Consider the following 26,556-nt stretch of genomic DNA (forward strand, 5'->3'; position numbering starts at 1 on the left):
TTCAAGTCTCCCTTTTGTTACACAACCATACAAGTCACCCTTTTGTTACACAACCATACAAGTCTCCCTTTTGTTACACAACCATACAAGTCTCCTTTTGATACACAACCATACAAGTCTCCTTTTGTTACACAACCATACAAGTCTCCCTCTTGTTACACAACCATACAAGTCACTCTCTTGTTACACAACCATACAAGTCACCCTCATGTTACACAACCATACAAGTCACCCTCTTGTTACACAACCATACAAGTCTCCTTTTGATACACAACCATACAAGTCTCCTTTTGTTACACAACCATACAAGTCTCCCTCTTCTAACACAACCATACAAGTCACTCTCTTGTTACACAACCATACAAGTCACCCTCATGTTACACAACCATACAAGTCACCCTCTTGTTACACAACCATACAAGTCACTCTCTTGTTACACAACCATACAAGTCTCCCTCTTGTTACACAACCATACAAGTCTCCTTTTGTTACACAACCATACAAGTCTCCCTCTTGTTACACAACCATACAAGTCTCCCTCTTGTTACACAACCATACAAGTCTCCCTCTTATTATACAACCATACAAGTAACTCTCTTGTTACACAACCATACAAGTCTCCTTTTGTTACACAACCATGCAAGTCACTCTCTTGTTACACAACCATACAAGTCACTCTCTGGTTACACAACCATACAAGTCACTCTCTTGTTACACAACCATACAAGTCACCCTCTTGTTACACAACCATACAGGTCACCCTCTTTTCACACAACCATACCGGATCACCCTCTTGTTACACAACCATACAAGTTACCCCTTGTTACACAACCATACAAGTCACTCTTTTCTACACAACCAGTGGCCTGTCTGTGTGGACATGATGTCATCATAGCTAAACGAATCCACTTGCTTGTAATGTCAACAGTGTTTTCTGGTGTCCCCTGCTGTGATATTGCTAGAATATTGCTAAAAGCGACATAAAACTAAACTCACTTACTCACTCACAACAGTATTTGCACACACACTAATTCACCATTTCAAATGCAGGTGGACTTGTACTTGAAAGTCCTGCAGCACCTTAACTACCACATGTATCTTATTATGTACAGCAGCATGAGGTCATGCCAACCTGTTATCATAAATACCCACTTGCTTTGAGAGGGATCTGGCACAATTTGTAATGTCTTCAATTCACAAAGCCGACAGATTATCATAATAATACTCTCCATATTTATATAACAAATATGCTGACCATATATAACTATAGCCATGAACTGGCTGCTTTCAATGTAGCACTTTCATATAAGAACAGGGTTCTTGGGCACAGCTTACATATGCATTGGTGTAGCGTTAAATGAAAGTAAAATAGAAACATGTTTCTGTGTTACAGGTGGCACTGAGCAGAAGTCTGAAGATCGCGCTGCCTCCGAAGCCAAGGGTGAGGACAAGACTGATGACAACAAAGGAGAGGATGCTAAAGGAGAAGAAGCTAAAGAAGGGGATGCCAAAGATGGAGAGAGCAAAGGAGAGGACAAGGCTGAAGAGCAGAAGGAAGAAGATGCTTCAAAGGCTACAGAGGAGTCGGAGAAGAAGGAGGAAGAGACAAAAGATGAAACAAAAAAGGAGGAAGATACAAAGGAGGAGGATGCAAAGAAAGATGAAGAGACAAAGAAAGATGAAGAGACAAAGAATGATGATGAAACCAAAACTGAGCAGAAGGAAGAGACTAAAACTGAAGGTGAGCCCAAATGAAATTCATGCTACATGTACATGTTATTTGTGTATAGGCTGCTTTTGATGGTGTTGTTGTTTTGGGTGGATGTTAGGGAGACATTCTTGAGAGTTGTGATGACTGGATGTTTATCAAACTTGAAATAATAAGTATATGTATTATGATGGTGGTTTATTAGTACTAGCCAGTGACTAAATCATGTATATAGTGGTTGTATCTGATGATATCTTTTTCTCCTCATTTGCAGAGCAACAAGCAGCCTCCTAGGCGAACCTGTAGGGTAACTACAAGATTTATTTTCTTTTGAATTGCTTATATGTATGTTGATCATATTTCTATGTGATTATTATCAATTCAAATTCCAACAGGCATTCTTCATCATGCAAATTATGTCAAGATTTGCCTTGCATAAACCCATTTGGGTACAACATGCATAGTCAGGATGGATTTTTAAGTCGAATAAATCCATTGTCTTCCTATGGCTGGCCATGAATAGTTGAGATATTGCTGATGCGGCTGTAAATGTTATTCACTCCTTAACACTTCCTAAGGCTTGCCAGGGTCAACCCATCTACTGGTGCCTAACTGTGGCAAGCAGATATAGTAGAAGATCTGCTGTTTATTTATGGTCAGTTGTCTGGCGGGTCAGTTGATGATCTCCACTCATCCTGTATATATGATATTGGGATTTGGAGGGCCATTTCTTTTCATCATTTGTTGGCTCTGCTGGTGAGTAGATTCTTAGATTTTCTTTGATCAATGTAATGTGCATAGTGACATTTTAGATTCATGAGTAAATTTATCCACATCATTCCTTGGCTGTTAGTGCCCTCTTTGAGATTGGAGTGCCGTAAACCTGATAGTATTGATCCTATCAGTGTTAGGTAGAATATGTAGGGCTGGGAGGAGTCCAAATTTACTACCTGGGTACCCACCATGCTATTACCCAACCCTTCCCGGATACCCGCTCTATGTCTCAAGACTTGGGTTTAAAAAGTCTGATTGGGAATAGTTTGACCGTAGCCCTGGTAAAATGTATTTAGATACACGTATAAAACGATCTGGTCATGTATACACTGAAGTTGACTGAAGTTTCATCTTTTTTCAAACCTAGGAAGGTCAGACGGAATGGGTTTATAGTCAGAAAGAAACGGAACAATAGTGACTGTGTAGTGTATGCTTAGAGTTTTAGATATTTTTTGTCAATAAACAATATATCACGTGACTGACCACGGGACCGGGTAGTCCTGTGGGTACCCTGGTCCTACTCAGTACCCACCCGACCCGAGTACCTGAGTTACCCGTCCCAGCCCTAGTCCTTGGCACCACTTTACTAGTTGCAAGAAAAGACTTAATTGGGTACCTGTGGGGAGTCCAGGTTAAAATTGGTCATTACATCCCATGCTGGTCGTAAGAGGCCGCGGTAACTTGGTTGATGGCACGCTAACGTACCCTGGAGGCGTGGATCATGGACCTCACACGTTATCAATCACTGTATTGTCTGGTTTAACTCAGTTATTTACAGACCTCTGTCTTCTTGATGGAATATTGTCGATATATTGTCAGCTGCAGTGTTCAACAACAAACACACCTGATAGTATTGATGTTTATGCAATTAACATGTGTCAGTCCATATTACTTTCATGTGGTTATTTTTATTTCAGATTCAAGATTTGATAACAGTCACAAGAAAATTCATCCGGTTCATTTCATGCAAAGAAGTCCATTGGAAGAAACACAACAAACATGAAACAGCAGAATGTTTTCTAGTTTACTGCTGTGTGTAAAAAGTGTATAGTTTACTACTGCATTTTCACTCACACTGAGCTACTTCCTTCGACTTTAATAAGTATTATAATTGTGATATTTAAGTCACTGTTTTTGCCATAAAACTGCAATTGTAGTGATGAATTGTGAGCTTTGAAACCTGGCAATGTTCTTATTAGTCCTGTTTACTCAGTTAATAACTTGGCCAGAAAAGTGTATATTTACTGATGTAACCTGATATATGTTTATGCTATCTGTGATGTTTACAATGAATGTTATATTTTCTATTTATTTCAAATATGGAAGAAGAAGAAAACGTTTTAATAAATATGACTTTGGCATTAAGCTGTCCTGTCCTTGGAGAAAATTCTATGGTGACAGTCAAGCTCCTTAAGAGGATTCTATAAACTGCATGGAAAACTGCACACACATTTCACAGACCTCCTGAGAAGACAGTTGGTGATCTGTAGCTAGAGCATTCTCTAATATCCAGGGTAGTATTTCCATTCTATTATGATACAGTCCGAGGAACATTTTCTTGTGTCGATTGGTTGTTGCTTAACACAAGAAATCCTGTCCTCAGTTTGTGATAAGAGAGAAGTAGAAATGGTTAAGTCATTTACAAAATGAACCTATGGTGCAAATGGGTCTGAGGTATTTATCCTATTAGAGTGGAGATATACACTGAATAATCAAGGTGCAGCGGGAGATTTTGTATGATGTGTTTTTACTGATCTCTAATGTTCAAGGGGCATGGGTGGCCCAATCATCTAAGGCCTTGCAATTTGCTGTCCAGACATTTGTCCCTTGGGACCACTGGAAACCTATGATCGTGGTTTGAATCCTGGTTTGCCCAGATTGTGTTTCTAGGTTTGTCAGCACCATACCCATGCTCCTGTGTTTCACCAACGTGGTAAACATCTGAGACCTGCATCACATCTGACTTTTAAGCTCACATGTGGTGATATAACTGGAATAATGTTCAAAGCAGTGTTAAACCTAACTCACTCACTCAATCACTCTAATGTTTGGATGGTAGTTCAGGAATCGGATTACATTGACCCTTGCCCCTGGCCACTAGGGGCCTTACTAAGACTTGTAGTGAACAGGCCAAAGATTATATGGATAGAAAAATGTTCACTACACCACACAGCCTAATCCACAAACACATGCAATGAAAATAGTTTCAAAGTTCTTATTTGTCTCTCCATTTTCTTTTCAGGAATAAACAAAACAAACTCAAGATAACTGATCAATTGTTATATAATAAATTAATGAGATTCATGGTATAGTTTCTTCCACTGCAAATTTAGACCTAATAGTGAGATAATACCTTGTCTGACAAATACCAGGGCATTTCCTGCTTTCTGTGAAAACATTCTGCACTAATTTAGCATTTATTTCCTACAAATACCAACCAAATCAACTATTTGCCAAATAAAATACAGAATTATTGCTCTTTTCAAATATCACACATATATGCTATATAATCCGTTTAACAATCTGTTGAACCATACATATTAAAGTTTGTCATCATTCAGTATGGTTTAAGAGTGTGGTATTTCTCCTACGAGTGTCTACAGTTCAGACACTTCTTAAAAACACAATGGAATTTCACCAAAGCGGGCAAGAATGGAGTTGAGTTGTCTTATATCCAAACCACGGGACCGATTGCCACACATTTGCCATCAGTGTGATTTAAACAAAAATAGTGAGTGAGAGCAGTCTTTGCATAACTAAAGCAGGTAGGGTGTGTCTGGGAGTCTCTCTAGTATCTCAGTGGGCAGGCATTATACAACCGGCGTAAGTCCGGACGAGTACAAGGAGGGACACGCGTGCAATGCACATCGCTAAAAAGTGATTTTCAATCACCTTGAACGCGACGTTAAACCCCATTCACTTCGCAAATTACTACAGTTCCATCTTAACGAAGAAGCTTTAATACGCTTTTTTCGTAAAAAGGTGGACCAATTGGGAGATATTGCCACCGAAACAAAGCTGCTTCAACACGATAATGGACTCATTTGGTGATTATGTGCATACACCTACCGCTCGTATCTTAGCTTTTGATCTCGAAATGCACCCTAAGGAGATCCCATAACCAAATGAAAATCCAATGTGTGATGAATGTTTTGTATTTTTCTACATGGAGGTGTGCAGCACACATTCATATACTGACCGCCAAAAGAAACGCGAACCATAGAAACATATAAAGAAGTATGTACGTTAAGAAGACGTTTCCAATGCGTACCACTTTATGACAAAACTAACAATCAGTCAAGTGGTACTACAGTGTCTTTATTCGCATCACCATATGCTGCCCGTGATTTCCGAACTTTGCGAGTTTGTACTAGACATATTTCCATGGTGCATCTAGAGTCATGGCTCTATGATGTCACATATGATGCGTTCATGAGCGTCGATTCACACACAATACCAGTATGTTCGTTTGTGCGTTGAACCAATCTAATATCTCTTGAATATGAGTAACCCTTCATATATTAACCAAGATGTATGATATTCGCGTTTCTTTTGAGTATATTATGGACTAAACAGCCTGCAGTACTGTATATTGATACATGTATATGTTATCAAAAGACATCCTCTAATGTCATCGAATGTGCAACGAGCTTGATGATTGGCTAGGGTGTGCTTTGTGACCTGTGTTGTTGATAACATGTTAGATGCCATGTCATTATCTAACATGTTGTTCATTATACATGTATGCTGGGCCTGTTTCACTGAGAAGTGCATCGCTGATTTGAGAGGTTAGTGCCTTTAATGGAAGGTAGTATTTTGTTAATTGATGTTCATCGACATTGGTCTGTGCGAATATTCAGAATCAATAATATTTAGTACTTGCTCTTCTTGAACAGTGAAGAAATGAATCACGTTCATGTGTGATATGTACTGACCTACATGGCTATGGAATATAATGTTTTTTTGTAACCCACTATTTCAAAATTTGTCTTGTACACATGCAAATTAACCTTGTCTTGTCTTGTCTTAAGAGGCGACTAACGGGATCAGGATGTCAGTCTCGCTGATGCATGCCATCAAAACGCATTTGCCTAGATCGATGCAACCGATATCAGTTTCTGAATTGTATGATCTAGATTATTTACAGTCCGCCGGTCCATAGCTGGACTATTTCTGAGTGCGGTGTTAAACCAAAGACAACCAAGCACCATTACAAGACTCTGGAACCGTTGTCAGACACACGGGACAACACGGGATCTTCCCAGATCCGGTCGACCACGTATCACTAGTGGAGCACAGGACATGCAGATTCATATGGCTACATCGTTTAGATGTGGTGGTAGAGTGACGTGGGCAGCTAAACTGATAGAACAGTCATCGTCACGTCACCGACAACCACAGAACCGCCACCAGTTGGCACAAGCACTGCAGGCAGAGTGGGTGAAGATTGCCCAGGCAACAATTCGGGATCTGACGACGATGCCAGTCAGATTGGGAGCATAGAAGATAATGAGAACAGATGACATTCACTTGAAAATCTACAGCTCCATGTGTGCCATATGGAACCTGGGTCAATGACAATGTGTGACAATTTTGAACAATCGATTACCATCTATTCATTATTTATATGATATATACAAAATATATATCCGAATCACTTTTGCGTTTCTTTTTGTGCAGAGTATATTATTTAAATAATCGTAGTTTAAATAAAATGAAACTAATTAGAAAGTAAATAGGGCACCATGTTAACAGACATATTTTGAACGTTTGCAAACATGTATATCTTATTTGAAAATAAACATGTCTTTTTCACTTGTACTTTTCATGGTAACGTAGGTACGAGTATTTCCAAAGAACCGGAACTGCACACTTACAACTCGGTACTACAGACAGTTTCAAAGACAACCTTATGTGACAACCTTCTTCAGAACCGAAGTAAAATAACAGTCCACGTGAATGGCCGTTTTATTTGTTTTTCATATACGTATGAGGCTTCAACTGCACATGATAAGTGAGAAAGAGTGTTGAAAAAGTTCCTATTTCCTACACGCTTTTTAAATCCAAGCCTTCTGAGAAGATATTAATTATGTTTCTTTTATTTTATTTTAGCTTACCTTAACGGAAAGATCTAACTTAATTGAGCTTCTGTCTTAATTAAATGTACATGTTAAGTACATGTATGTACATGTACATGATTGTGTATTAAACTAGTTCCGGTCTAAGTTGGTTCTGTAGCGTTCTTCAGTGTTTGTTTTCGCCTTAAACATATATCGTGTAACAATCGACGACAATGATTCAGTCATTGTACCGCAGTAGGAAATTGAACCCGGGCCTTCGGCGTAACAAGCGAGTGTTTTAATCACTAGGCTACTCCACCGCCCCACTTACATAAGGAAGATATGCCGAATGTACAAATAAATATTGTTCTTATGTCATGATTTGAGTATGTTTAGGTCATGTCATTTACTGTTACTCAAAGCAGTGTGTAGCTTTGTTCCCATGATGGTTGGTTGGTTTGTTGTTTAACGACTCACATTCCAGCTATATGACAGCGATTTGTAAATCATCGAGTCTGGACCAGACAATCCAGTGATTAATATCATGAGCATCGATCCACGCAATTTAGATCGATGACATGTATCAACCAAGCTAGCCTGACCACCCAATCCCTACAAGCGTTGTCGCCTTTTACGGCAAGCATGGGTTGCTGAAGACCTATTCTACCCCGGATCTTCACGGGTTTGTTCAAACACGAAGTCACTAATATGCAAACATATAGAATATGTTGGGGGTTTTCTCTCACCCGACCGACCCTATTTCTTTTTAGAATTGACTTCTATATTTATTTTCGTGAGTTATAAGCTAAAAATCGGTGTGGAAACTGTAAATCTGCGTAGCGGAATTACGCAGAGTGTTAGCCCCGGTTTTTACGTTTATAGCTCATTAAACTAACAAAATATTGAAGTCAATTATCATAAATAAAAAAAGTCAACAATACTCACTTCCCAGACTTATTTAATTATTAACACACTCACAAAACTGTAGACAACAGTAGGAATTCATGATCAGTTACATAGTTCAGCGCAATAATCGAACACAAGCCCCGCCCACTCTATTATCAGCCAATCAGGAAACATTAGTTTCTATGTGGGCGTGGCCTAACTGTTTTTCGGTTTCTGAAAATATTATTTGGTTAGCCAATCAAATGCCACGGAAGCGCTTGCAGTTTATTTATTTCGACATATAACTAGAATGCCCTCACTATTGTTTCCCTATTTCAAAACTATTAAACTGTTTCAAGGTACAACTAATCGTAGTGCTAGAGTTTAATGCGTACCTAATCGACCAGGTAATGTTGCATTATTCAACATGATGGCAGAGCCAAGATCGTCAGCCAAGTCACAGTAGATTCAGCAGAATGTGTGGGAAGATGTTTGGAGGTTATGTCTTTTTTTTGGTAGGTTTGTTTAAATCTTAAGATCTTTTACATTTCAGTGTAAAGTGTCTGGACCACCAGGAAGTTAACGGAAGTATGTATTATAATCTGACTTTGTGTGTTGATTAATAAGGGACGTGAGGCACTTTAACAATAACCAATGGTTCTGGCAATCGTTCCTTTGTATCACGATACATTACTGTCACGAGTCTTCTATTTGTCTTAGAACACAGCCAAATCCTCACACAGCTCGTGCAAACGTCACTTTTAACTTTCCACTCGAGCCTGATTCCACACAAATCTCAATCACCGTGTAGTTCAAGGGTGGTATCGGGATATAATTGTACGACACGTGACCCAAACAAACATTCATTGGAACAAGCCTTTTGGGACTATTATTCTGGCTGGGGGAGGGGGATTTGTATCGAGATTAGATGGGTTTTTTCAGCTACATCTGCAAAGCCAGATATGTTTTAAATTTAAAACTTTGAGCTTGAATTTGTTTTTACAAAAAAACACTTTGCAACAATGTTATATCATTTAAAGCATTTGCATACTGATGTGTTTCAGTGTGGGTGTGTACGCGTTGCCACGAATTGAATGAAACAAGCCAAAGTTCTTGCAAGAAATGTAACCAATTACGGAGATCAACATCCTTGAAGAGCGGTAAATACTTTTACTTACCACTTCAGCTCCACTTTTCTGTTTGGGTCTCTAGTTGCCCTGGTGGTATGGTATGATATTTTAGTTTTACGGCGTGTTGGACCACTAAAAGTCTATTTGCGCCCAATACATCAAATGTCTCTAAACAAGAGCAGTCTCAGTAATGGAAATGAGATGATTAAGTAATCTGTTTCATGACCTAGTTTATATTTTAAACCAACAAGTAAACACAATTTCATTTCTGGAAAGTAAAAACGTATTCCATAAAAATGCAAATAAGACAAAAAAGGGACACTATTTACATAGTTTAAACGTCAATCAATGTGATAATTTAAACGTTAATACATACATACATACATACATACATGTACATATATATACTAGCCACATTAAAAAACTGTGCACGGAGAAAATATAGAAAAAAAGGGCACACCGTCCATATATGAAATATAGGTTTGAACACAGCAATTATTGGAGACATTCAAACGCTCATGCACGTGCCATGCGATATGACGTCATTGATGGGGGCCTATGGACGTGCAATGTGTGACTGCACGTGCATCCTGTGCAGCTGTACACAGCATGTGCAACTAAAAATTCGCTGTCACTTTGGACAGCATGATTTGTGGTCATTCAAAAGTTCAAAACTTCTCAGGCGCAGACACAAGCATATCACAAGCAAATCATGCCAAGATTGACAGCTGCACAGCGTCATGAAGCCATCGGAATGATCTGAGCGGGAATAAGGCAACAACAGGTGGCAACACATTTCCAATGCCATCGTAACACGATATTGGCATTGGTGAGGCGTTATCAGAACACAAATGACGTTGCCGACCACCCACGTTCAGGACGTCCCCGAGTAACGACGCCAAGACAGGACAGATGGATTCGAGTTACACATCTCCGACACAGGTTTCCAAACGGCAGTAACGACGTCCCAGACAATTCCTGGACTGCGCCGTATCCATCCCAACACTGTCAGGAATCGTTTACGTCAGAACGGGATTCGACCACGACGCCCTGCCATACGTCCCATCCTGACACACCGTCATCGAGTCAACCGTCTATGATGGATTCGAAATCATGTTCGCCAACCTCGAATATGGTGGAGAAATGTTGTCTTTACAGATGAATCGAGGTTCAACATTTCCCACAGTGACGGGCGTCAACGTGTCTACCGGCGTTTGGGAGAACGTTATGCACGCAACTGTATTGTGGAGAGGAATCGTTTTGGAGGTGGCTCTGTGATGATGTGGGGTGGGATAACAGCACGGCACCGAGCCCCTTTGGTGGTTGTTCAGGGCAATCTCACCGGTGTTGGCTACAGAGATCAGACTCTGAGGCCTGTGGTCATTCTTTTCCTGCAACGTCATGGCCCGGGATTGACATTTCAACAGGACAACCCTCGTCCTCACACGGCTAGGGTCGCAATGGATTTCCTTTACCATAACAATGTCATGTTACTGCCATGGCCTGCAATTTCTCCAGATCTCTCCCCAATAGAGCATGTGTGGGATGAAATGGAGCGCCGTCTGCGTCGTCTTCCACATCCTCCAGATAACGTCTGTGACTTGGCACAGGATTTGAGGAGGGTATGGCAGGCCATTCCCCAGGCCTTCCATGCCCATTTGGTGGACACCATGCGTCTCCGATGCACTGCTGTGATTCACGCACAGGGTGGTCATACCCGTTATTGACTTTGTGACTTTGTCGTATGACCCCCTACTCCATTTTGATCTTCTGACGTCATCGTAACAGATGTTGTTCAGGTCCTGTTGACATTTTCTTATGGCCCGATCATTCAGCTGCTACAGCGTCTGCATCATTTTGTTCTTGCTGTGTTGTATGTCAATCCAGAATATATTTTCTCCGTGCACAGTTTCTTTATGTGGCTAGTATATGTATATGTTGTCGGAATCTCATATGTTTCTTATGTTGATTGAAATGGTTTTGTCGCTTTTATTGGAACCTCAGATATAAATTATTGGTATATCAGTATCATAGCGAGGTTCACCTTAATCGTAAACGTCCACGATCTTCTCCACTTCGCTGACACGCCGTGATATAGCTGGAAAAAAAACCCGACGTGAAACCATACTTCGGCTCTGATACTGGCACATTGGGAGTGAAATGCGAGATATCTCGTGGGATAATTGTGGTTCCTTTATTGTTGTGACCATACCAAATATTCATACAAAACTGTTTCAACAAATGAGTAATATAGAGCAAGTTATTCTTCTTTAAGGTCAAACACAATGTCCGAGATGCAAAATGGCGACATTGCTACCTAGCGGAGTGTGTTCAGCCTGCGGCAATGGGGAAGTAGAGGTCGCGAAAGTCAACCCGATGCCCAGACCTTCTACAGAGACAGCAGGTAAATAAGGAGTTGGTGGGTGAGTTTGGTTAAACGCCGCTTATTATTTCAGTTATATCATGGCGTGTCTCCTTGATGTGGCACGAAAGTGACGCAGGTCTTAGAAGTTTACCGCCTTGGTGAAACCCACGAGCGAGCACAGGTATGGTGCTGACAAACCTAGAAACGCATGAGTGTAAACTGGGATTCGAACCCATGATCCGAGGTTTCTGGCACGAATTACAGCGCATTGGACGGCTGTGCCACCCGTACCTCCAATTAACTATTGAATGGAGGGCAGTGTGCGTCACGATGTCGAGGCGAGGTATATAAAAAATGTCCCTTTAGCTCCCCCAAACCGCATATTTTGGAAATGACAACCTCTAAAACATCGTTATAAGAGTGAGTGAGTGAGTTGGGTTTAACGCCGCTTGTAACAGTATCCCAGTTATATCACGGCGTGTCAGATTAATGTGAGAGGAAAGCCCGAAGTGATGCAGGTCTCAGACGTTTACCACTTCGGTGAAACCCACGAGCACGGGTATGGTGCTGATAAACCTAGAAACATAATCGGGGCGAACCGGTATTCGAGCCCACAATCATAGGTTTCTGGCGCAACCTCCTCACAGCGACAGTCCGTTAGCGGAGCTCTCTATACTATCGCGATGTTACCGAGAGCGTAACGAAGGTGTAACGCGCTGGGAAGGAACTTGTTTTCTGGCGTGCCCAAGGGACGCAACTCTGCAGTGCGAATCGCGGCGCCTTAGACGACTGGGCCACCCGTGCCCAATCGTTATGAGAACTGCTCGTTCGGTACCAAATTAGCGCGGTTAAATCTGCAGGGACACGTTCCACAAAGCAATCTTATTGCTAAGTTGATCGTAACTCCCATTCTTTAACACTGACTTACGACAGACGTTGCGCTAAGATCGCTTTGTGGAACGGGTCCCAGGTAGCCTATCTCTCTATATATTTTCACTTGACCTTTGTTGGACTAATATCAACACCAACTGAGGAATTAAGGCAGAATTTCGGGATGCGTTTTCAAATATTAATACTAATTTTAACACGAGTAGGTCGTGGGCAGTTTCTATGGTGATGTGGTGACACAGTTGTCTTGTTCGTGGTTACATTAGATCTTTCAGTTTGGGAAATCAGAAAATAATATATTTGTGTCGATTAAATTTCAGGAGCTTCTGTTCATGTTCCTGGTATTACAGATAGGCCAAAGGGTAAAGAACCTGCCAGTGAAGACTTCCTGCAAAGGAAAGTAGATGAAGAGGTGCAAACTAGGGAAGAGAAGATAAAGAAACAGATGAAGGGAGAATTTCGAAAGTCGATGGAGATGAAGATGGCAAAAGAGAGAGAGGAGTTTTTAATACAACAGGGGAAAAGTGCCATGGAGATGGAAGCTCTAAGACGTGAAGTTGCCATTCAGAAACTAAAGAACCAACTTTCGGAGTGAACAGACTATAGGGAAACATTTCAGTTACATAGCACCCTCAATCATGCAGCGTATATCCACAATGGTGCGATAATTACTATGGGCCCCTTTGCCACCAAAGCTTCGTTTTGGAAGTGACGTCACTATCTCCCTCTCTCTTATCACCAGTTTAGCACAGAATTCCCTCACTCCTAATTGTACTTTGATTGGACAGCTATTTTTAGCGAAACGGGTAACCCCCTGATAACCAATCTCTTGTGAGCATCTACCCCTCTTCATTATCCTAAATGTTACACACATGGTAATGCAAATGTAAAGTTATTTGTCAATAGTTCATCGACGGCGTATTCTTTATATAGTAAACTACGGTTATAACGAACTCAAAGGGACTACTTATTTAGTTCGTTATAACCGTAGTTCGTTATAAGTATATATACAGCATAACTACAGCAAATAGTCGGGACCAAAAAAAGTAAGTTCGTTATATCCGTCAGTTCGTTACAAGCGTGTTCGTTATAACCGTAGTTTACTGTCTGTGTATTGCTCCATTCATTACTATCTTATTATCATATATGTAATAAATTTCTTTCGACTGTATTTGGCCTACTCATCGTGTTATCATAACTCGACCGCCTCCGTGGACTAGTGAAGAGAGCGTCTGCACGGATAACGAAAGGTCGGTGATTCGGTCCCCTGACCCAGTCATACCAATTTTTTTTTTTAAATAGCACTTGTTGTTACCCTGCCTGCCGCTCGTCATTAACGGGATAACACAAGGAATGCTCGGATGAGAGTCTGTATAATGTTTCTGAGTGAGGTGTCCATGTTAATTCATGGCATTTCAGTGCTGCCAGATTGATATGTAGACGAAATAAACATGCACATGTCACTCCTTTATTAAAATCATTACACTGGCTTCCAATAAGATCTAGGATTGAATACAAAGTCGTGTGCATTGCACACCAGTGCTATTATAGTACAGCACCTTCCTATCTGAGTGAACTCCAGCACGAGATCTCAGATCAGCACATAAACTCCAGTTTAGTGTCCCTATGGTCTCACTCAAAGCATTCGGCAACAGAACTTTTGCTCACACTGCATCTGTGCTCTGGAATTCCCTTCTGGACACTTTCAAGACAAAACTAAAGACTTATCTCTTTAGATGCGTCTATGACCCTTTGTGAGGCGCTATGAGCGACTACGTAGACGGAAATGGCGCTGAAGAAATGGACTTTATTATTATTAGTGGGAAATAATCTTAAATGCGACGTTAAACCTCACATATTATCTTAAAGGAATTACTCCTTTACCAGGGTTGGATCGACAATGTAGGTTGAGTGGTTAAATTAATTGTCTCGCCACACGGGATCTTGTGAGTAGCGATTCACGCCATTGGGGCTATCAGCCAATTCATGGAGCATGACCATCCGACCCTCTGTTGTCGACTCTAAGGACCATCGTGGAATACATGTACTAAGGTCCAATTCTTCTCCTGAATCGCCATGCTTGTCGTTGGAGTCGATCAGAGAGCATCGTGTGGATACTGTATGTGACCTGGCGACATTCATGTTATCAACCACTTGTCCGACTTGTCCACGGCAGAGATGTAGCTAGAATATTGTTGACTACGGCGTAAATCAACATCTATTCAAACATAATGTCATCTAAAGCCCAACGGTAAATACATGACTAAATATATTACACCGACTGCGTGGAACGTTGCTCATGATATTAACCACTGGTATTTCTGTTCCTGATTCGATTATTTACAGGCCGCTGTCGTGTAGCTATACCATCGCGGAAACATACAAACAACAAATACGTTCGTGATCATGCCCAAAACATGCAAGTGTTTGAAAGATAGACTATTCCGGACTAGTACAAGCAGCCACAAATATACATAAACGTACATGCACGTCGCTATATGAATTTTATAATCTTGACGATTTGGTATTGACAAATAAATAACTTCCATGCCCTTTAAGAGGAATTGTTGCTTTTTGGTTTTTGATTTTGTAGCAAACAGACTATAATGACAATGGAAAGAAATTAGGAAAAAGCAGTTTGGTAAAAAAAACTCATGAATGACAGAACCGACCTTTTTGGCCAATACTGGTCATGCATCTGCAAACGATCATGTCACTATTATATCCCGTCCTGTCAAATTGTGGGTATCCTGATTCTTAAAGCGTTCGCTCGTCGCGTCATGCTGAAGATCCCGGTCTGATTCCTCACATGGGTACAATGTATAAAGGGTTACAGGCCGCCTAAGCCACATTTCGAAAATAGATAGCCAAAATTGATGTGGCTCTCGTGGCAATGGTTACGGTTGCGTGATTGAGGAATGTGGCTCTCGTGGCTATGCTGTCAAAACCTGCTTTGTGATTCTAACAGGTTACCGTATTTAACAAAGCAAGTTTTGTTTTCTCATTTTTTATTCAAATCATAACAGGGATAATTTTTTCAACATTACATTGATGAATATCATGACAGGTCATATTACATTGTCACATTACAGGTCACGATTGTGTGATGAATTGTACTTCCTTCTTCGTGAAGGTTCTGACCACTGGTGAGAGGGTCTCAGGACTGCAACCTCTGTGAGTGACTGCTCGCGCTGAAAGAGCTTCACTACCTCGTAGATCGGCACTTCGGGTGGCACTTCTTGACAAGTCTCTTTATCTTGTTGTGCCACCCTTCTAGGTGATTGTTGGTACGGTGGCCTTGGTTGTCGAAGTGATTCCAAATCTCTGGGATGAAGGCCTGTCCTTGAACCCAACTGGTTGTCACATAGTCCATGAAGGCAGTCACTTAAGGGCCAGCAGGAGAGTCAGCAATGGCATCAAGCCACACATCATCCACCTTGTCACGAGGTGGCGTGGAGCAACTCCCCGGCTAGGGTAGGTGAAATGCACACAGCTGAAAATGTGGCGCATTCGGCAATAGTCATTTTTGAAATGTGGCTGAACCGGCTAGACACCATATAAAGTCCATTCTGGTGTTTCCCACCGTGATACTGCTGAAAGCGTCGCAACTATGACGCCCGAGAGGGGACATCGCTTTCTCGCACTATCGCTTTATTGCTTTCTCGCTTTCTCGCGATGTAACAATATTCCCTCTTGGCCACTATAGTGGTCCATGTGTAATGTGTTTCTATACGATAAAAAGTATAGACCTAAAATAACATTAAATCTGACCTCAGATGGGGGAGGCTGAGGTGGGTTTTAATCATAAAAGGGAGCTGAGATTTTTCCAGTCACATTTCAAATTCTACATATAGAGGGAATGTTGAATTTTTCTCATTATCTACTTAAACATAAGTTAACACTACAGACGTAAATTCTTTTATAACAATCCACGGGTTTCTGCGTAAAAAAATAAAAATAAATAATATTTGATTGATTTATGGCCCTATTTAGGAGTTTTATTGGACCCCCCCGCCCCTAGGCCTAGTTATCAAAACAAACAGCAAATAACACCGCTTACAAGCGCTGAGTAGAGTACTTCCTAAAAACAATAGTGTTTTCCTAAAAACAACACTTAGTTTATACCAATCTTTATTCTGTTAGCGGAGTTAGATGTCATCAAACTGGAAGTCCTCACCCCAGCAATGGTAAAACTACCGGATGTCCATTATGTAATTTATAGTGTTTGAATGACATATTGTTCTCAGTAAACCGTAATGTGGAAAGAGATAGTCGATTGGTTTTATATTCAAGTTGGTATTTCCGCTATTCAAAGTGTGCAGTGAGGCCGTCTTATCAACAGTCATTGCTGAGACATAAATGCAAAGTTTAATTAATTAAGTCTACTCTCATTTTTTTGCATTTATGATTAACTCTAACGTAAATTTCAAGATTTACAGTAGATACTATTCAAAAGAAGTTAAAGAACATCCGATTCTTTCATATGAAAAAGCGATAGAGCGAGAGAGCGATATTTCCCATAATGCCTTACATTAAACGTCTTTAGCTGATATTCAGTGATCCATTCCTATAACTATCATCGCTATTAGTGCTGTTTCGTTTAGTTTGTATACACACGTGGTTATTTATAGTGTAGTATATAACAACAGAATAGGTGTTCATATTTTCATTTTGTTCATAATACACACACACACACACACACACACACACACACACACAATTTTGACACAACTATACTTAAGATTTTATGCACAAAATATTACAATGATAGATGATTTAACATGTGTGTTCATAGTAATGCACTTCATATTGTTATCAACGTTAACTATGTGGCCATACTGATTAGTATGTATCTCCATATGTGTAGTTTACACAAGTACACATATCAACTGTGGTAACGCCACAGCGATGGGGGCAGTGGGGTAGCCTAGTGGTTAAAGCGTTCGCTCGTCACGCCGAAGACCCAGTTCCATTCCCCACATGGGTACAATGTGTGAAACCCATTTCTGGTGTTCCCCGCCGTGATATTGCTGGATTATTGTTAAAAGCGACTTAAAACCGTTCTCACTTACTCACAGGGGCGTTTATCAAATTACTGTATGCAAGTACATATATTTTGCATAAGGCAAGAGACACAATTCAAATTGATCCTACATCAAATGTGAAAAAGAATATTTACGGACAACAGATATGACACACTGTAGCATCATATACTACCGAAAACAAGTAATAGAACACCCACAATTATGAGACAATGTATTTTGCAATACAATCAGCCATGACTAATTGACCATAGTCTTCTCAACTTCTTTTGAAAAGTATATATTTACATTTTAACCTGATTTATTTGAAGCGTATTGGAATGATCCGCCACGTGCTTTCGGCGTGATGGTCACATAAAACTAAATAGGAACATAAGCCAATCCATTACATTTTACGCAAAAATCTTGGGGATTGTTTTAAAATCACTACAGTGAAATTATGTTTTAAGTAAATAGAGATAAAAATTCAACATTCCCTACCAATTGAAGCAGAGAGCACATGTGGCCCCTATTGTGGTCAAGCGGGGATATTGCTTTACCGCGGGGAAAACGAGAAATCGATAAAGGGATAGAGCGAGAAAGCGATGTCCCCTCTCGGCCACCATACATATGGCAAGGTCACATCCACACTCCATATAATGTCACATATCATGAGATACAGACTTTTCTTATCAGATTGTGGGTTTACTCAGCTCTGCCTATATATAGGATCGTTCGATGTTTAGCGTCGCACTCAGCTATATGCTTGCTATATTACGGCGGCAGGTGATAGGTTGAATAGAAAATAAGGACAATTTATAACTTCTATCTACGTTTTTTTTATATAGTGACGTCTGCAGATCGATCATCATGTACAAACTTCACGTATCACGATTATCCTTGCCCCGTGCAAAGTGCATATCTGAGTGTCATGGACATGATAAAAAATTATAAAACTTGTCTCCATTATCTGCCGAAACAGATTCCATTTGGCGTAAAAGCCTGAATCGCTGAAAATCAGTGATGACACCAGGTGTTCGCAAAAAGGGTAAGCATTTTCTAACCTACTAGTGACACCCGTCACTCAGACAATGTGCATAAAAAAGTGTTTTTTAAAGTCAAAGGATATATCTTTACCGAAAAGCTATTTTTACGAGTGATCACTGTTGCTTGACAATATTCTTATGCTGAGCAGACATTTCGTCACTGAATCTGCTTGTTCTTAAGGGTAAAATCCAAATGTAGCAGGATCATTTCAGTGTTCTGGTATAGTAACTTTAAATCATAACCAGATTATTCAACAAGTGCAGACACACTGCAAGGAGGACATGTAGTTATCTTCGTGTATCTTCCATAGGCATAAATGTAGTCTGTCATTATCTGGGTGTCCTGCGTCAGGCCTATCGCGTTCGCAAAAAGAAGGTTTTCTTGTTTACTGAAGGTGACTTCACCAGTAATCCCTGCAGCTGGGACATCTGTCTAGATTCATCTTGTGTTCATCAGAACATTCATTAGCGCTTTCATAAGGAATTCTCTTTGGTTAGTTGGATCGTTTAAACCTTATTGTAACGTTTTATACATCACTACGTAAATATTATCTACGTTTCACCTTCTTCCAGCTGATAAATTATGCGTAGATCAAATACTTAGGTTAAAATAATAGTAACAGTATTTTCTCCTTGTTTTCAGAAAGCTAGCGTCGTCCCCGTCAAGTAAGTATACATGCTTTAAAAGTAGCCTACACTTCCATGGTTAAATCTCCCTCTCTCACTTAATGAGTAATTGAGTATGTGATTTAATGCCGTTTGGAACAGTATTTCATTTAAATCAGGGACTGTGAGGGACCGACTCTGTGCGCGGCGTGCGTGCAAGCGTGAGTGCGTGCGTGCGTGCGTGCGTGCGTGCGTGCGTGCGTGCGCGTGTGTCCGTGTTGTTTTTTTAGGGGGGGGGGGGGGGGCACAAAAATTGTTGCAAGGTGTTTCTTTTAAAAGACATCTGGCTCATAGTTTTAAATATAATAATTTCTGTTTTTGTATCTGTCTGTAGCTGAAAAATATGTTTAATCATCATACAAAATCTCACCCGAAAGGTTACGAAGTGATTGCCTTATGTTGAAGGATTCTCTGGAGCATAATGTCAACGACAGGTAAAGCATCCCTCATTCTTATTGGACGCCACGGGGCTGGGAAAACAGCAGTTGTAGAGTCCATTATGGGGACAAGTTTGAAGACTACTTCAAAGGAATCGGATGATAACATTTACTCTGTAACATCTTCTGAAACATCATTGAGGATTTCTGAAACACCTGGATTCTTTGCAGCAAACCCAGACACTGATACCTGTAAATTAAAATTGGTAGAAAGTATCAAAACTTCTCTTCCGGGACCCGATGCTTTTGGACTGGTGATTAAGATAGGACGGTTCACAGCGGAAGAAAGAGAGATGATTGGCATTGTAGAAGAAGTATTTGGTGAGGGTGTGTTCCGATTTACTATTGTCATCTTTACAAAGTTGGACGAACTCACCTACGATGATGTGACTTTGGATGAGTTCCTTCAAGACAGTACGCCAGAACTTCAGAGGTTTTTAACGGCATGTGGTGGGCGGTATATTGGCTTTGACAACACGGGAGACTGGGAGACCAGGGCGAAGTATGGGGAGAGACTTGTATCCATGTTGAAGGATCTCCAGACGCAGAACAGCAACATGGTCTACACCGTGGCCATGCTTGATGAGGCCACTGGGTGTCAGCAGAAGAAAGAGGAAGAAGAGAAGAGAAAACAGGAGGAAGAGTATAGGAGAGAGAAAGAAGAAATGAAGAAAGGGGTGCGTGAAGAGATTAGACGAGAGTTTGATGCAAAGTTGATACGAGAGACGACAAAAGAGACACCCCCAGCAATTCCTACAGATGATGTCCCTTCACTGTTAGGACCAGAAATTGAAAAGAAGGAGCTGGAATCATCACCCCTTCTTGACATATCAACATCTAGCACATATGCAAAGACGCCAAACTCAGGTAAAATTAATTGTTTTGCGCAGGTGAGTGTCACAATTGTTTCTGTACAATTGTTATCCATATGTTTGATATTTTATTGTTCACGTGTATAGACATGTTTCGCATGAATGACTAGTGTTCCAAAACCTTGAGTTGTAGCAACAGGTAAAACCAACCCTTTCACTGAACTTGTAAATTCACAAAGTAGGTTCTATTTTAAGTTCATCTAGTTTCAATAATACAATGATTATTAACAAAATTAAAGTTAACAATATTAGCTAGAACCACAGACACAAGCACCTGCTTACATCACATATGTAGAGATTACCAAGAGTAGCTAGAACCACTGACACAAAGCACCTGCTTACATCACATATGTACAGGTTAACAATAGTAGCTAGAACCACAGGCACAAGCACCTGCTTACATCACATATGTAGAGATTACCAAGAGTAGCTAGAACCACTGACACAGACACCTGCTTGCATCACATATGTACAGGTTAACAATAGTAGCTAGAACCACAGACACAAGCACCTGCTTACATCACATATGTAGAGATTACCAAGAGTAGCTATAGCTAGAACCACAGACACAAACACCTGCTTACATCACATATGTACAGGTTACCAAGAGTAGCTAGAACCACAGACACAAGCACCTGCTTACATCACATATGTAGAGATTACCAAGAGTAGCTAGAACCACAGACACAAGCACCTGCTTACATCACATATGTACAGGTTACCAAGAGTAGCTAGAACCAGAGATACAGGCACCTGCTTACATCACATATGTACAGGTTAACAATAGTAGCTAGAACCACAGACACAAGCACCTGCTTACATCACATATGTAGAGATTACCAAGAGTAGCTATAGCTAGAACCACAGACACAAGCACCTGCTTACATCACATATGTACAGGTTACCAAGAGTAGCTAGAACCACAGACACAAGCACCTGCTTGCATCACATATGTAGAGATTACCAAGAGTAGCTAGAACCACTGACACAAAGCACCTGCTTACATCACATATGTAGAGATTACCAAGAGTACTTAGAACCACAGACACAAGCACCTGCTTACATCACATATGTACAGGTTACCAAGAGTAGCTAGAACCACAGACACAAGCACCTGCTTACATCACATATGTACAGGTTACCAAGAGTAGCTAGAACCACAGACACAAGCACCTGTAGCTAGAGCCAGAGATACAGGCACCTGCTTACATCACATATGTAGAGATCATCAACAGTAGCCAGCACCTCGGACACAATTTCTACTAACTCGGAGTTTACCAATTGTAGGCAGAACCATGAGAAGCATTGTGGGTTGCTTTGGTTGTAAACATAAGACGTCATCGCCTGAGAATAACCATCCTCGATTACCCGACGAAACAGATTCCATTGGGCGCAAGTATTATCTGAAATTATTTGCTAAGAGATTACGTATATCCAACAGTTTGAAAGACATTCTCAATAAAATATTTGTTCATAAAAATACGCTTACAACTTTACATGAATAAGAAATCCGTCTAATTTGTATAAATATTAAATTGAATAAGAATAATTGCTGTTAAACGTACATTACAAAGCACAAGTAAATGTGATAATGGAATTGTGTTATTTTTAGAAGCACACAAATCCAAGATTATCACTTTTATTGGTGTAAAGGTTTTTTATGTTTACTGAGTTATAGTGAAATACAATATTTCATTCACATTAGAGATTAGAATTTGAACTTTCATTTTGTCTCCACTACGCATTAATATATTTTATCAAGGTACCCTGGTCTTTCTTGACAAGTGCTTTTTTTTCATGTACACAGTTGGAATATGAATCAATACAGCCGTACAGTCAATTTCTATATTTCTAAAATTAATTTTCAGTTTTCAATACATTGATATATACTTTCGTTTTGGGGATATGTTAACATGATTCAAGTACATAAGTGAGAAATTGTTGTTTGTGCTAGGGTAAAGAATAAAACAATAATCAAAGACTATTACCACTATTTTGATATATGATTACACATTCTGAAAATCGAACTGAACATGGAAGCGCCTTTGTTAACATAGTGAGAATCAAATGAGTTAGAATCAGTTTTATTCTCAAGATTCATTTTAAGGGAGCACAGAGTATTGACACATTGGAACCAATCCCACGCTCGTTTGATTATATGTGATAAATGTGTAACATATAACGCCGCACTCATCAATATTACATATAGACCACGGCGACATGTGAAGACTCGGTCAGGTAGGCCATTGGTTGACAGCATTAGCAATAATCCAAGACAGAGCACACATTTTAACCACCCGGGGTTCGGAGTAACATTGTGTTCCTGAAGACCCACCATAATGGATTTAAGGATGCACACTACACTCATATAACATAGATTCACTTTGTAACGTCTTTCGGTTTCAGATGAAGAAGAACCTCCGACCAAAGGGCAAGGAGAAACAGGATCAAAATGCTTCATTATCTAATTAGCAAAATGATCTTTGAATTTTGTTATCTAGTGTTTGTATTTCTAATATTCCGTTTTTATATCACTGAACAAACAAAGCCGAACCATTATTATGAAGCACGCATTTCCTGTAAAGGTCAGACACATTGTTCATGGCTAGAAATTTGAGTTCATAATTTTAATAGAACACAGACAACACATTGTCACCTTAATCATAGCGGTATACATTGATGAGGCTTGATCAGGCCAACTTCGGGTTAATAGCATGAACAACGACTTGCGTTTACGTTTGAATATATGGGCGGATTTGGTGAAGATAAATGGTTGTTTTCAGTGTTTATTGTTTGTTATTTTTTTAATTCAGTGATGACAACACTTATTCTGTATATAATGAATTCATTGTCATAAAAAAACAATTAACAATGTTGTTAGTTTGTCGTATTTTCTTTTTAAACAGGCATAACTCGTGATCTTATAGATAGTGTAAAGGGACGAGTGATGCCGAATGACATTAGCAGTTCTACAATCAATCGTAACCAACTCGTGCCATTTCGGGTGACGAATGTGCTCCAGCCAATGAAATGCGAATGGGGCGCGTGACACCATAGTAATATGCAAATCGGCCATACCCATAATACCCCCGGCATGACTAATTATAATTGCACTGATATTGGACGTTGCTCAGTCTCTTAGCTTGTCGAGCTGACCATACGCTTTTTCAGTGACTGAATCATGTGACGGACGGTAAAAGTCGAAATCACACGACGTTGAGTGGTACAAAAGAGGCTTTAAAATAATGAAAGTTTATTTTATAAGACCACTGGAATTAACACCATTCCATCTCACGAGTTCAAAGTCACCTAATTGTAAGGAACGTTCCACATATCGTTGACGTTTACCCCTTTGATGTAACTCACGAGCACAGATATCTTGTCAACATACCAAAGATCATAATCGGGGCGGATCTTGGATTCAATCAATCATTGATTTCAGTATGAAGGCCTCAGGCCCACGTACACCTAATACGATGAAGGTATTTTGAACACAACAACAGCAAGTCTTTACAGTTGTGCAGCTTAGAGATTGATGGCATCTATCATGTACTTTGCTAAATATTTTTAGTCAGAGGACTGCAACATTGTTATCAAACTATCCCCTGGATTAGCAGAGGTATGGACATTGAAATATGGAAACTATTTTGAACTAATATTATCATATGCACAGCATATCAATACAAACTGAATTTCATTGTCAATCATATGTAAGTTACATTCTGGCCAAAACCCAAATGTCAACGATGCCCATTCTCTTCCTTATATTATGTAAACTTTCAATTGGCCAACCCTAGGTATAGTAGGCATACGTTTCCATTCGAACCCATGATCATCGTATCCTGGTGCGGATAGGGGACGGAATGAATTTTGGCTCCGAACACAACTGGATCATCCCTGCCTCAATGAGTGAGTGAGTTTGTTTGTGAGTGACTAAATGGGGTTTTAGGCCGCTTTACAATAATCTTGCAGCAACATTCCGAGAATTGTTTTCCAATATTATCGAACCCGGGTCCAGTGTAACGACCCAGCACTGTAATTATCCCTAGGTTACCGCACTCATGGACACTTCAGGATTGTATGTTGGTTGCTCTAACTGATTTAACTCCGTATTCTATAGCAGGGTGACTATCACATCGCAGTTCGTAGATAACATATAAACACAATATCGCTAGCTCAAACACACTCCGAGTATAGACGTCATTGAGTAAGCAAAGTAATATATGGACACTTAATCTATATCTCCGTTCACTAATTTTATAAATGGGAGTGTTGTATCGTCTTATGTTATAAGATTATTTTGCAAATTCAGTAAATGAAGTGTGTTTCAAGTTAACACTAGATTCCACTGTGGATGTGTAGGACTGACTCTAAGGTAGAAATTTCCCAAAAGTATAAGACTTTCTCCTGACAGACATATGATATGACATCAAGTCGGCATTACGTCATAGCGCTGAGACGTCATTCGCTCTTGGCGATAGGACACTTAGACAAAAGAAGGCATCCCTATAGACACGTAGTGTGCTCACTACCTTGCAGATTTGTTTCTTTATGCATATGAATCGGAATTTATGCTCGGATTGGCAAAATCAAAACACGTGAATTTGGCAAAGGCGTTTGACGTAAAAACAAGGTATATCAATATTCTGATATCGTTTAATAATGGTCAAATAGCTAGTCCCCGACCACCGATGAACTCATCTGAACAAGAAATAAAAGAGACCAGTGAGACTGCCTCATCTGTTTCATATTTAAATCTATGCCTACCACTTCAAGCGTCCAATAGTAAACAATTCTTTTTATATCGAGGAATTTTCCAGCAGCTTCAGCCTTTGGAGTCAACATTTCACAACTTCTGAGGTAGCAACAAGCATGCTCGCTCTACGAAGATTTAAAAGGGCGTCATAAGACACTTACGTTTGTTTTGATCAGGCTTACAACATTCAAGGCCCCAGCAAAGCTCTCAAAACGATTAATGGTAGAATGCGAAGGACATTTCCAAATTAAACTCATCAGAGAACAAAATTGTGTCCGATGCAATTCCTATTTTGACATGTACTTGACTTAATCTAAGTTTAAAATTTAAGGCTGCATCAGTGATATACAGGCTCTCAAAAGTGGGACGGGGGCAATTTGATTGTCATTACTTCGTAATCTTGAGTCGTCGCTCCTATCTTTGTTTCATATATAGTAAATAATTACTAGTAGTGTATGTCTTCATCTACGACAGTATCAGGAGGACATTATAAATTCGTGATAACTTATACCTGATCCTAATCACATGAAATAAGTATGTTGAAACTAAAACAAAATACTTTCTCATGAAAAGGGGAAACGTAATCCTGCTCAGTGAATGTTCGCTAATAGTTTTCTCGTCCTTGACATACATATATATCTAGTACATGTCTCCACGTGATACTGGGGCCGTTATCGTAAGTAGAGTCTTCCAGGAAAAGTGCAGATAAATGTCAACATGTACCTCGATGCAAGTCCAAGATGCACACTATCAGTAATTCGAAGATTCTGATTGGTCAGCGCCAGGCCAATGCAACGCCAGAGAAGAATCAATCTAGTCCAGACACTTTGTTTTCGTAATGTATTTAGTAAATGTCAACAGGTTGTTTGTTTTTTATTTAAGTGGTATTGATTTGTAGAGGGTGCTATTTGCACACATTAAAGCTACAGGGAAGAACAGAATCAACTC

At 40.0% G+C, this 26,556-nt stretch overlaps 3 protein-coding genes across 17 annotated transcripts in view; all 3 read left to right on the forward strand.

Moving 5' to 3' along the window:
• The window catches only part of LOC139465642 (thioredoxin domain-containing protein 3 homolog), a 42,001-nt gene extending 38,510 nt beyond the window's left edge, over positions 1–3,491 (forward strand). For all 9 annotated transcript variants that reach the window (XM_071247362.1, XM_071247356.1, XM_071247363.1 and 6 more), the window contains 3 exons: positions 1,394–1,741; positions 1,983–2,015; positions 3,400–3,491. In XM_071247362.1, coding sequence (XP_071103463.1) covers positions 1,394–1,741; positions 1,983–2,002 — 368 coding nt within the window. In that variant the 3' untranslated portion in view covers positions 2,003–2,015; positions 3,400–3,491. The remainder of the gene's footprint in view (positions 1–1,393; positions 1,742–1,982; positions 2,016–3,399) is intronic.
• A 34-nt stretch (positions 3,492–3,525) lies between these two features.
• On the forward strand, positions 3,526–13,971 carry LOC139465644 (uncharacterized). Of its 6 annotated transcripts, none has more exons than XM_071247366.1 (6): positions 3,526–6,270; positions 7,322–7,437; positions 8,981–9,015; positions 9,492–9,587; positions 11,833–11,961; positions 13,131–13,971. In XM_071247366.1, coding segments are annotated over exons 3-6 (501 nt in total). In that variant the 5' UTR covers positions 3,526–6,270; positions 7,322–7,437; positions 8,981–9,014; the 3' UTR covers positions 13,406–13,971. The 6 variants fall into 6 exon arrangements, with proteins under 6 accessions (XP_071103467.1, XP_071103470.1, XP_071103471.1 ...); XM_071247369.1 differs by having other exon boundaries at positions 13,161–13,971; XM_071247370.1 differs by lacking the exon at positions 9,492–9,587.
• A 5,326-nt stretch (positions 13,972–19,297) lies between these two features.
• Positions 19,298–23,654, forward strand: LOC139466088 (GTPase IMAP family member 9-like). Of its 2 annotated transcripts, XM_071248102.1 has the most exons (5): positions 19,298–19,370; positions 19,521–19,543; positions 19,949–20,847; positions 22,140–22,244; positions 23,259–23,654. In XM_071248102.1, the coding sequence occupies exons 3-5, from the start codon at positions 19,965–19,967 to the stop codon at positions 23,318–23,320; spliced, it is 1,050 nt and encodes a 349-aa protein (XP_071104203.1). In that variant the 5' UTR covers positions 19,298–19,370; positions 19,521–19,543; positions 19,949–19,964; the 3' UTR covers positions 23,321–23,654. The 2 variants fall into 2 exon arrangements, with proteins under 2 accessions (XP_071104203.1, XP_071104204.1); XM_071248103.1 differs by lacking the exon at positions 22,140–22,244.
• Positions 23,655–26,556: the final 2,902 nt, after the last annotated feature.

Source organism: Haliotis cracherodii, unplaced genomic scaffold (assembly GCF_022045235.1).
Source record: "Haliotis cracherodii isolate W230 unplaced genomic scaffold, xgHalCrac1.p SCAF_18, whole genome shotgun sequence".
NCBI classification, from domain to species: Eukaryota; Metazoa; Mollusca; class Gastropoda; order Lepetellida; family Haliotidae; genus Haliotis; species Haliotis cracherodii.